The 12,477-nt window shown below is 38.6% G+C and overlaps 1 protein-coding gene across 3 annotated transcripts in view; it reads left to right on the top strand.

The window, feature by feature from the left end:
* Positions 1 to 3,989: 3,989 nt before the first annotated feature.
* The window catches only part of LOC121297979 (zinc finger protein 704-like), a 36,174-nt gene continuing 27,686 nt past the window's right edge, over positions 3,990 to 12,477 (top strand). For 2 of the 3 annotated variants that reach the window (XR_005947251.1, XM_041224637.1), the window contains exons 1-2: positions 3,991 to 4,456; positions 6,368 to 6,594. Coding sequence is in view for 2 of the 3 variants with exons in the window: in XM_041224637.1 (XP_041080571.1) it covers positions 4,154 to 4,456; positions 6,368 to 6,594 (530 nt within the window). In the remaining variant the exon portion in view is untranslated. Of the gene's footprint in view, positions 4,457 to 6,367; positions 6,595 to 12,477 lie in introns of all 3 variants that reach the window. The other variant, XM_041224638.1, reaches the window with a different exon arrangement.

The raw sequence follows: 12,477 nt of genomic DNA, 5'->3' as shown, positions 1-12,477 counted from the left end.
AGTGGGATCATTTTTTTGCTACAGTAAATCGGAATCAAACCCCATCAGTTTATGGTTTGCTGGTGTCTTACCGGCTTGGTCTTTTTATATCGCTAAATGATAATCTACTCTGATCTTGGGCCTCGACTCACGAATAGCAGGTGGGGCATGTTATGAACTACTGTTTACAGACCATTAGGGGGCAATCTCACCTGTGAGACAGGAGACAGCTAGTGCCCTGCCATGTGGTTGGAGGGATTGTTCTCTGAGAGATGCTAAATTAGGGTTCTGTCCACTGGAATGATTAACAACTGTTGCATCTGGGTTTACAAACACAAATGGTAAACTTGAAACTATAAGCCTTTTCTTTGGTGTCTCTCTATATATATATATATATATATATATATATATATATATATATATATATATATATATATTACCAGTTATAATCCAGTCAATATACACAGATATTTAAAATTGTTCATTCTGATTGAAAATATATTTTCCAAAAACTGGATTTACAAGTTTTACTTTTTTAGACAACTTTACAAGTTTACCTTGCCACTGTTCTTCTCAGAACACATAGTATTAAACGCTATTGCCACCCCATGCACATGTCCTCATATGAGGCTGTAAAGGACTTGTAATTTAAACAGCTGTGTGCATGAGTGTTAATTAACATGGAAAGTCAATTTGGGTTTTGAATCCAGGGTTATATTTGTGTGTGTGTGTGTGTGTGTGTGTGTGTGTGTGTGTATAATATATATATTTATATATATATATATATATATATAATATAGTATATATATATATTTATTAAAAGATATAGTTGGATTCAAAACCCAAATTGACTTAAAGTTGGATTCAAACCCAAATTGAGCATTTCATATATAATCCCGCCACCCCCCCCCCCCCCCCCCCCCCACCCCCCCACCACCCACGTGATGCAGGGTCAGGAATTAATAAAAGTTGTATATGTAATGAATACTAACAGCTACATACATACAATGGTTATCTCTATTTGCATTTAGTTTTTATACTAGTATAACCTAGGCAGAAAATACTAAAATCCTTGACATTTTCTGGAAGCCTGTGTTAAAACTTTACAAACAACTGTAAAAAAAAAAAAGAAAGAAAAAACAGAAATTGAAAAAACTATTTATTATCCACATGAAAGATTAATTATTTTCCAAAATGTCCACTCCAAAAAAGTCCATGCTCCTACAGCATGAGCGGCGAGTGCCATGTGTCGAACGTGTGCTACGTGATGACTTCAGGGACAATACAGGTCCTGACGACAGCGAGGGGGCGGTACAAGAACCACCCCGCCTATTATACACGTGTATGTTAAGTCAAACTGAGTCAGCCGATTTTGGCATCGTTATTTCAAGCCTAAACTGTGCACTGGTTACAGTGCAAATAGCTTTCACACTACTATACTGTACAAACAAAAAATGCAACAATATTGTAATGAAGAAGCAACCCACTCAGAAAGCTAAACTGTTTAAGGGAGTTACAAATTACGTATAAAGTCACATTTTAAACTAGATCTGCTTCTGTGTACATTGTTGAAAAAAAAAATCTTATTATTATTAGAATTACTATTACACTATATACCATATAAGACTATACAATATTTGCGAGTGCTACTAAATATTAGTTTTTTTTTGTTTTTGTTTTTTCCCCCACATGGTCTGTTTGATTTATAAAAGTGTCATGTCCATAAAGAAAAGCTGCAATACTGATGCAAAACCAAAAAAGTCTGGATGTATTTTCTGCATGTGTCCCTAGAAATAACCCCATGCTGTATTATTAAAAATGAACAGAGGGGTGCTTGTTGCACCGGAATAATGTAATTTATATGGTTGGAGTGATCTTTTTTTTTTCTTGATCTAAGAGGGCTTTGTATTGTGTTCTCTTGCGTGTTTTGTGTATATCACGCGTTCTCCTCTTTTTTAAATAAATGTTGTTCAAACTTTTGTTTGGAAATGCATGAAAGCAAACTTCTGTGAGCACTATGGTCCCTCTATCTTTTTTGTCTGTTTCCTCTCAATGCTGGCGTGACCTGTCTTCCGGTAGACAACAGCTCTGCGATGATCAACCGATTCTGTTATATTATAAACACAGCTATACCCCTGATAAACCAAAACTTTGGATTATCCAAAAAATAAAAAAGAGCATTTTTGTAATACAGCAGATGTATCAAATGCAGCCTTGCTCATCCAAAACACTAATTATAGAACAAAACGTGAATGGAGCGGTCTACCCCAGCAGCAGTGAAGAGGGTAAAGATTCAAATTGAGAATCTGAAATGAAGAAGCTTCTGTCTGGTCAGTAAACGGGACACACAACACCCGTTTTATTTCTCTGTAAACCGAGGGTTAGGGATTTGGAATAATTAACTTGTAGTAACTGAGAAGACAGGCAGATTGTACAGGCTGATTGTACAGGCTTGTGAACATTTGAAGTAACTAACCTGGCAAAATCTCTGAAAACTCAGATGAAATAAATTGAACTTTTTTTTTTTTTCACCCCCAATGCAGCTAATGTGAAACTGAGCAATATCCTTCAACAAGACACCCTGGAGAAAATGTTTGAAGTGTTCCAGTTGTTAAATAACTTGAATGTTCTGGGTGGGGGGTAGGGGAGCTTAATTTTACAGAGCTAGAACCACAGACATTGTCCTAGGAACACTCGTTATGTTATGGACCTTTAAATGTACACAGATGTATTTAAAAAAATAAAAAACATACCAGTTATAAATAAAATATCTAATCTGTAAACGATACATATTAAACCAGGAAAATATTAATAAACAAAAATATTTATACAGCGTATTTTGGACACCGTTAGCGGTAGCACTGGCAGGTTTTCTGCTAGGGCAGGGAGTAATACGAGCACAGCAGGTCTGACTGATAACCGTAGGCTCACTCTTGGCAGTTGGTTCTGTATAGATGACAGCGATTTTTTTTTTTTTTTTTTTTTTTTTTAATGTAATATTTTAATGTGGATAAAAACGTCGAGATGTAACCTCTCGTTTACACAGGCGTCTCAAAATTGATGTCCCTACAAGTTATTCTGGCTACCAGACTCCACGCCTAATCAATCTCCTTGAATATATTCCAATCTCCTTGAATAATTAAGCGGCAGTGTCCACAAAGATGTTTCATTTTGGAAGGGCCGTGTCCCACCGGCATTTCTTTAGATGTGCAACACACTGCAGAGAGTCACCGTGCGAGTGAGCAAAGAGGGACTAAAACAACGCACGTCCGTTCTCTGATGCAATACTCCTGGGCGACGTTACAATATTGCTTTGTTTTGCACACGTTCCTATTTTTTTTTTAAAAGGAAACAGGAAACTACTAATTGCTTTATGAAAGAGCAAAGCAGATGCAGCAATTGTTTTTGAAAAGTTAGCCCTTATGCAGTAAATATTCGTAGACGATAAGGCTTGTGTATTGTGTATAATTAAATATGCAATGCATTTAAAATATCTAAATATAAAACTGAAATAACCCTAACTGTCAGATACCTTCTTTTTTTATTTGTTTATTTTTATTACCGAGGTATTTATTTTAAACAGTACAACTAACTTACCTATAACTTGAAGAAGCTTCTGCTCTAGAACTTGTTGTATTCAATATTGTTTTTAAACATAAGCCTGTATTTTAAAAATGTGCTTTTTGTCACGTACGATGCCAAAATTACGATCACAGCAACGCAGAAACTGCCGGCCGGCGAGCTAGCAAACAAACTGAACACACGCCCCCCTCCCCCCGCGTAAAAAAAAAAAAAAACCCCACACATAACTCCTTGACTGATATGTCTCTCATCCACCAATCACATCTTTCATTGCTCTGGCCGCAAGCCATAATGGAATGTTTATATTTATTTTCTAGCCAATCACAGTGAATGGCAGGCGGGGTTCTAAAATGTTGCCCAGATGCACGCGCAAAGAGGGGGCGTGTCATGTATAGGGGGAAAAAAAAAAATAGCAAAACATTTATTTTTTCTTATATACCGGCAGCTGCTGGGGCAACGGTGGAGAGGCAGTTAGTAAAGCAGTAGACTGTTAACTTAAAAGTTTGGGATAAAGCAATTGTTAAATGTATTGTTTTTATATATTTGAAATATAATATTAAGCCTGAAGTACCGTAGCTAAGCCTACCAGATCATGAATTCCAAGCGTCTTCCTAAGAGGTCTGTGCTGGGGATAAGTGTTTGCGCAGCTCCAGGTTCAGTCTGTACCGGTAGCTTGCAAGCAGGGACTTGTGACACACATGGCAAGGCTGTTGCAGCAGGGGTTCTTGAGATAATACAAGCCTGTAAGAACGATCGTTCTACTGGAAGCAGCTTCTACACGCTGATGGTAAACGATGGCACTTTGAAAGAATACACCACTAAAGAGATCGTTATGAATCGGGCTGATTTGAAAACAACAGTGCATGGAAAACACTCTCATGCCGGTTTGGAAAAGGTGAGATCTGCGCAAACTTCGTTACATGTTAGTTTCCAGTGCATGAGACACAGTAAGAAGTCGAGACTTCATCTGTATTTTCTTGGAGCGTCGATACGGTAAAGAATATACCTGCAGAAAGCTGTGTTTAATTGTGTTAAACGAAGTACTTTACCGGCGCACTTATAATTCCAATATATGTATACGTTTTATTTTTATTTGAATTAAACGCGAACGTCTTGCAGATGTCGCAACAGAAACATTGCGCTGAAGTTTATTTGCTAAAATGGCGACTCGATGCATGCTCAAAGTTTAGTGTAAAGGGAAAAGGAGGTTGGGACTTTAACACGAAAAAAACAAACCCTCCCTCACAGTGATACTGTAGTGAATAACAACTGTATAGCCAACATTCCCAAATAATATTCAGATAGGCAGTCATGCTATTCACTCAGAGGGAAGGCTACATCTAATAGTGTTCTTAGTAGGATAGTATTCCAGTCCTTACTTTAGCACTGCTACTGTAGACTCAGGACTTGACGTTACATGCTAACAGTAGCACACGCAAGAAGCCGGTCGTGAGCCATGATCAATGTACCAGGCTCAGCTTGATGTTGTTATTATTATTATTATTATTATTATTATTATTATTATTATTATTATTATTATTATTAATCGCTAATCTAATAGAATAAACACTGTTTGAGAAGTCGCGTATCTTGGATTTGTTACTCTATAAACGATCCATAATGTTTGGCTATATCGCATTATACAGTTCTATACTATTTTTGCAGTGTCCGGCCATCTAAAAACGTGTAAATCAAGCTTTTTTTCCCTCCAGCAGTGCGTACTGTGCTACAGTGACACGCCCACTCAAAACAGTGCTCTCAGATGATCTACTGTACCAAGATTTTACTGATGTGTGTGTGTGTGTGTGTGTGTGTGTGTAATAATACTAAAAAATAAACAAAAAAACAAACTATCCTTTGACATTTGTCTCAAAACATCAGAATCAGACCCAGCCCTTTTTTTGTTTTGTTTTGTTTTGTTTTGTTTATTATGGCAGTCAATCTAGTTTAATTAAAAGCAGAATGCAATATTTGTAATTAGATATTTTTCTGGTGCCAGCACAGTTAATTAAGAATTTATTAGAAGTAATGAAAAACAGAAGGAGTGGGTTCGCTTTTTACAGGAGGAACGTTACCAGCTGTGCACAGCCCCATTCCAGTACTACCAAAATAACTGCTACACTAACTGCCTTGGGTATTAGCTCAGGGTTTAGTCCTAGAACTGTGTAGCCAGTACATCTCTAGTATGAGTCTATCCGCTGGTGACTGGCCACATAAAGCAGATCAGATTTAGTTATAGATGCAGCAGAGTACAGAATTGATACAGGGTCGGGGGGCATGCCAGTGCAAAACTTTGGTTTGGCACCTTGGATGTACTTTAATCAAGGCCTGCCTGCAGAAATAGATTGTTTCTAACCCTGCTTGTTGGCGTTGTTTCGTCTAAGGGGAGTGTTCCATTCCAGTCGCAGCATACTGAGAGATGTCTGTCAACCACTTAATTGCTACTGACAGTCACACAGCTGACAGTATAAGTGGTATTCTTTAATGTGGTGGTGGAGCTGGCCCCTGTCCATCAGTGTCACTCAGCTCTGGCCCCTAGGGATCCCAAACAGTCAAGGGGTTTGTTTCTGCTGGCTCACACAGTATATAACACTTTAACCAGCTTCCATTCTACCAGTGAGCTGTAAAGGCAATCAGTATTTGGATGTTCAAACTGAATTTCTTGCACTCTGCATCAACTTGCTGTTTTAATGTGAATGGCTATAGAGCCTCAGCTTTGCAATTTTAAATGTAATAAATAAAAATTGAGCAGCATGTAATAATGTGAAGTATGTATGGTATTCCAATTCCTGCATTATGCTTTCAGATACCTTTGTACTGCAAGAGTGAAGAGGGAGTTCCAGAATTGGAACAGAAAAGACCCGCACGCACCTTTCTTCCGAATGGCAGAAAGTTAGAAGCCTGTGTGCACATGGATGACAAAAGTTCTGTGGGGCGACGGGAGGACACCAAGAAAGACCCGCTTCCACTAAACCCAGTGCATGAACAGAGCCGGCTCCTGATGTCATCCTACATCCCTGTCCCCAAGCACAGGTAGGGCTGGCTGGGATACTCTATAGTTAGGAACGATAGCTTTGCAGCAGTCCTGCACAGTGCAGGGCGCCTGAAACAATTAGGGCTTCCGTGTGTACAAATACACTGCTGTAAACTAAAGTTTACACATTGATTGATTGTGCCAAATTCACAAAGAAGAAGCACATATTAAAATACACTAGCAAGTACAGTAAGAACAGTACAAATGGATGTATTTGAAGTCAAGGTAAAAAGTTAATGCATGATCTCACTGCACCAAAACCTTAATAAGGTTTAAATATTGTCTACTTGTACTGTATAACTCTAATAACTGGTGGATTTCCTTTAAACACATTTGAGCCTGTTGAATAACTGCCCATCAGCTGCAGTAAAAGGCTGCTTTTGGGAGCAAAACATCTGGAGTGCTTTGACAAAGTGCACTTTATTAGAGGTGGATTTTAAAGAGGCATATATAGTTGAAACCTGTGTATAATTGCAATGTGTCAGAGGGAGTGCTACTGTAGCACAGAGCTTTGCTGTGTTTTGGCTGGAGTGTGTTACTGACCCAAGCCGGATATCTTTTTGATAACTGTCAGGCAAAGATAATATTCAGTGGTTCTGTATGTGCAGTGTTTGCTTTTTTCTATTTACAGAACATGAGAACCAACCTGGATTGAATTAACCATTTATTTTTAGGTGTAATCCTGAGATAACCACAGATAGGTGGTTGATCTAATCAAGTGCAACACAAGTCTTTATTTTTACGACAAAGCTTCTGTTCCAGTCCAAAACAATTTAGGTGCAGAGAAGTCATTACAGTAATGCTCTGATAAAATGATTTTCCTGTTATAAAAAAAAAAAAAGTTAAAAAAAATAAATGCTGCAAACTTTGAACTGGATCAAAATTTAAAATCATACCGTAGCTCATTCATTTAGTCATAACAGTAATTTGAGGTATTATGGAAGCACATTACTCTGGTTACAGCACTCTGGTTATGGACTGTTTAATATATTGGTAAACCTGCATCAGTTTGAGTCAGACACATTGGCCACTCCCTGTCTGACTGTCCATATCAGTCTGCTCCCTCTGCAGTGACAGCCTCGTCCCAGCTAGGGTTAACCCTTATCCAGGCCCTTTGGACTCATCGGAGCATTTCTTTGTATTTGTAACTCCTGCAGATTATCAGTGAATTAGTTTATTCTATATATTTCTAGCATCCAATCAAAATTCATTGCATTAAAAAGAAATTCCGATGATTTCTGACAACTATGTTTGGGGAAGCATGTGTCCGTTAGAGCAGGGTTTCTCAATCCTGGTCCTGGGGGACCCCTGTGTTTGCTGTTTTTCATTTAAACTGAGTTCTCAATTACTTAATTGAACCCTAAACTGTTCATTAGCTTAATTAGACCTTTTGAATTGTTTACAGCTTTTAAACAGTTGGAGATTTCAAGTTAACTATACAATTTTATAAGTAACTTGAAATCATCAACTTTTTAGGAGTAGAGAACAATTAAAAAGATCCAATTAACACATTATCAGTTCAATTAAGGGTTTGATTAACTAATTGAGAACTGTGTTGGAATGAAAACCAGCAGACACAGGGGTTCCCCCAGGACCAGGATAGGGAAACCCTGCATTAGACTAAACTGCAGATTATCCCTCAGATTCCTAAAGCCTTTTGTAGGTAGCAACATTGATTGCTTGCTGACTCTTAAAGAATATGAAAGATCTGGGTGCAGGGGTGCATTCCAGGAATCTATGAGACTGCCATTCAAGGGGATTTTAGGGTCTAGCTCTTAGATTATCAGCATGTTTTAAAAATAAAGTATCCCGAAGTTCATTAACCAGACTTTGTTGTATTTTTTAAAAACTTTGTGTTTCACATGTGTTAGGCATGCATTTGGATTTTGCATGTTACAAATTTTCAGAGATAGCATAGTTGCACTTTTAAAGCAGACAACCCTGCAGTTCTTCTTTGTTTTTTTGCAGTTCTTAGTTACTTGACATTGTACTGTAACATAAATTACAATAACTGTACCGTTCACTATTTCCAGGTCTTGACATAAAAAAGGTGTTGATTTGTCTGACAGTTTCTCTGCTACTACCATTTTTTGGCCAGCTTTTGTTGTTTTTTTTTGGTTGTGATATCCTTTGTATCACGTACTGTATTGCTGCTTGCTGACAGTTTCCTCAGACCCTAATCAATTACTCAATCAGTGATCATCTAGGTCTGTTTCTGTGCTGGTGTGGGATCGCTACACTGTTGCTTACTGTGGACCTCAAGTGTGACGTGCCCTTCAAAATGTGACAGCAAGACAGAAATTGAATCCAGCGCAGTGGGGTGGTATTATTAATGCTCAACCTGAAACCAGATTTTTGTAAACCCGGTAAAGTCTACTGAGGGATGATTTACTTTTTTTTTTTTTTTTTTTACTGCTGTAAATATTTTTTAAGCAGTCTACTGTATGTGCTGGGGAGTCTTTCTGGGGGTTAGTTCACAGCTAGATAGCGACTAGTTTGTTATATACAAGCTTAGACATGCCCTGCCTGATAGACAGGTCGCTTCAGAAAGGCAGAGGAGTCAGGAGTCAGCTATTTGATCGGTAATTCATTTCAATACCATATCTGCATGTGTGTTGCCAGCCACCCTGAGAAACCTAATTAGCGAGGCCCTCATAAAAGTGTACTTGTCTGTGCCATTGAAAAGCATAGGATGCATGCTAAAAACAGTATTGTTAAACCTGATTTGTTTAATGCATAGTATAGGCATGGCGAATATTCAGTAAAGGTAGAGATTAGGTTTGCTCGCTGCCAATTTTTTTTTTAAAGATAATGTTTGTCTTGCTTTAAAGCTACAGTGTCATCACGTTCATTGTTTTGTGTCTGCATGTTTACTACTTGGTTCCATAGTTTCGCCTTGATGCACTCTGCTTTTAACAGGATGAAATAAAGCAGACCTTTTCAGCTGTAACAAAACACCCTTCCAATTACCCCCTTGAAACTGGCTTCCCCCATGTATGTCAGCCAAATTAACATGCTCCTGTTGTTGTTAGGGTTTAGGAAGCAAATTTCTTTGGGTCTTTATTTTAAATGTTGCTGTGATCACATTGTACACAGCATGCATATTGAGCTGATCTTTTCAAAATGGGTTTATGGGTTAACAAGCTTCCTATGTGAAGATGATGTTTCTTTACTGTGGGGGCATTACACTTTAAAAGTGGGCCGATTCAGAATATGCAAGCTTTTGCTCAGGTGTGAGGTGTGACATTTTTTGTTTCTAAAAGAACTCAAAGCAGAGCGGATTAAATCATTGTAGCTCTATAAAACTACCAAAGACTAACCTTGATTCAACTGCTCCTTCCTACAGATTTTGTTTTTATTCCTTTTCATGTGTTTGCTTCATGGTGTTCAGGACCCTTATGTGCAGCCAAGTTTGTATTATTTTATTCCTATATCCATTACCAGAACGAGAAACCCTGCACAGGAGCGTAGCACTTTGCACAGACCTCAAGGAAACGTAAACCGCCGACTGTTTCTTTAAGGGTTGAGGAATCATAGACTTTGAGTTACAGTGTAAACAAGCTCACAGTCCACCCTGAATGGTTGTTTGTTTTTATGTGAGTTATAGCTGCTGGAGGACTTGCATGACTGACCATGATAGTGATCGTTTACACTTTTATATTTTGTTTATACATGCTGTCTTCATTGAGATGAGCTTTTGAACCAGCCTTCTACAAGCTGTTGCTTGCGGAGTGGAGTATAAGCACCCGCAACATGTAGCTGTCAACCTGTCTGTTATTATACATATCTGGTCTGGCAGCCCTTTATCAGCAAGTCAATCGGCTGACTATCCTTTCTCTCTTTTATTTGCGCACAGCAAGGCGGGACTCTTCTGTTTTCACTCTTGCTACCTGTTTCGTTGACTCAAAAGGATTTGCACTAAGGGCCATCCTGGAGAGCAGGAGTGGCTACAGATTTCCAATTCCCTGAATGAATTGGAGGAGATAATCCTTTAGGAATTTGGCTAAAGTACCACTCCCGAACACACTGAGTCAGTGCCACTCCTTGCTGACAGTGTTACGGCAAGTGTAGGTGATTTAGGTCCTAGGCACTGTCCTGCAGGCATGTTATTGAGGTGGTGTGTTTGGAAAATGCTTGTGATGGTATTAAACTTGTGCCTTGTGATAAATATAATTAGAATGTACTACGATTCCTGTTTAATTCAACAAGGATGCACATTGTTATATATTATAAGCCGTAATCACTTACTGTAAAAGTACTATGCAAAAAGTCACCTAAATATTAAATAAAGCGATTATGTAATTTAGTTCTAACTAAGTGCCAGCAACTTTTCTTCTGAAGTATAAAACACATTTTTGTCCTTGTTTCTGTACCGGGGGGAAAAAAAGCATGCTGTACAATTATAAAATGCAGCTTAAACTTTAAAGTGAGTCATTCCTCAGTACTGTATTAGCAGTTCTCAGATGTTACCTGCATGCTTCTGTTGGGACTAACTGTAAAATACATTCTTTGTTAAGTGTGATGGTGCTGTGCATGTCATATTGTACTTCTTATCAGTCTAATTTGTTAACTGGTACAAGTGAAAACTAATATTGAAAACTGCTCCCACCTGCATTCATAGAGTTTAAATAAGTAAGCACAGTATGGTTACAGAATTTTCTCCCTATAAGGCTATGCTCTTAAAATGAGCTATAGGCTAAGCCAGGGGTCTCCAATCCCGGTCCTGGAGGGCTGGTGTCCCTCCTTGTTTATGTTTCAACTGTACCCTAAATTATTTAATTGGACCAATTAAGTGCTTATTAGAAGATTCATTGGTCCAATTAATTAATTTAAGGTGCAGCTGGAATAAAAGCCAGGAGGGACACCAGCCCTCCAGGACCAGGATTGGAGACCACTGGGCTAAACAGATTTCAAGAGGAATCTGGGTCTGCCCGATTATCGGGGATGCTGGCATTAGGCTGACCACCTTTTCAAAATGCAAAAACAGGACACCTGCCATTAATTATGCTGGGGTATATTTACATATGTTTTGGGTTTTTTTTTTTTTTTTTACAGTTTCCCTCAAAGAGCAGGGGGGGTGGGGGTGTGGGGAGTAATGATTAGTTGTAGTGATTGTGAGAGTAAAAAGATTAGAAATTGAACCAGCATAACAGATTTGTGAGATAGTTTTCCTTTAAGACTATTTCAGATAGCTTTAGTTGTAGCTTTTATTGTTGTGGACTATTTGGCTGTCACTGTAGTTGCTGTTCTGTCTCGATGGCAGCGCGCTGTGTTTATTCATTTTTTAAAAGGGAAACTCAGGAAAAAACAAAAATGTAGCAGTCTGACTGAAGCACTTTATAGCATGTTGATTCAGAGTTGTTATCGGCATGATATGGGATGTAGGTGTGGTTCAGGTGTGCGTACCATGTGAGGTTGCTGGGGGCGGACCTGGATATACACATACATTTTATTTATTGTTTTATCTGGCAAGCGAGCCTGTGTCAGGTATTGCAAAATAATGCGGCAGGGGTATTGCTGGGAGGCGCTATAAATAGATATGCTATGGTTTGACTGTGGCGCTAAACTGTAAGATTGCACTGTGTCTACGAATTCGGGACAAATGCCATCCTGGAGGCATTAAGCCCGGGACTGGGACTTGATCTTTACATTTCAGGACTGTCCCGCCCTACTAGGGATGGGTGGTCATCCTAGCTGGCATTAGCTTGGGGTTTCTGATACAAGCATTTGTAGGTCTGTACTGTATGTAGAGGGGTTTTCATTTGGTGCATTTCCACAGTGTGGTATATCATGGTACAAGCATAGGAAAGTGTAGTAAAGAATTGTAAAGGCATGGTAAACCACAGATTAGTATGGTAAAGCACAGTGGAAACTGCCTTCAA

The sequence above is a fragment of the Polyodon spathula genome, chromosome 23 (assembly GCF_017654505.1).
Source record: "Polyodon spathula isolate WHYD16114869_AA chromosome 23, ASM1765450v1, whole genome shotgun sequence".
NCBI lineage: Eukaryota > Metazoa > Chordata > Actinopteri > Acipenseriformes > Polyodontidae > Polyodon > Polyodon spathula.
Note: the sequence above shows the minus strand (reverse complement) of the source record. Positions and strands in the feature narration are given on the sequence as shown.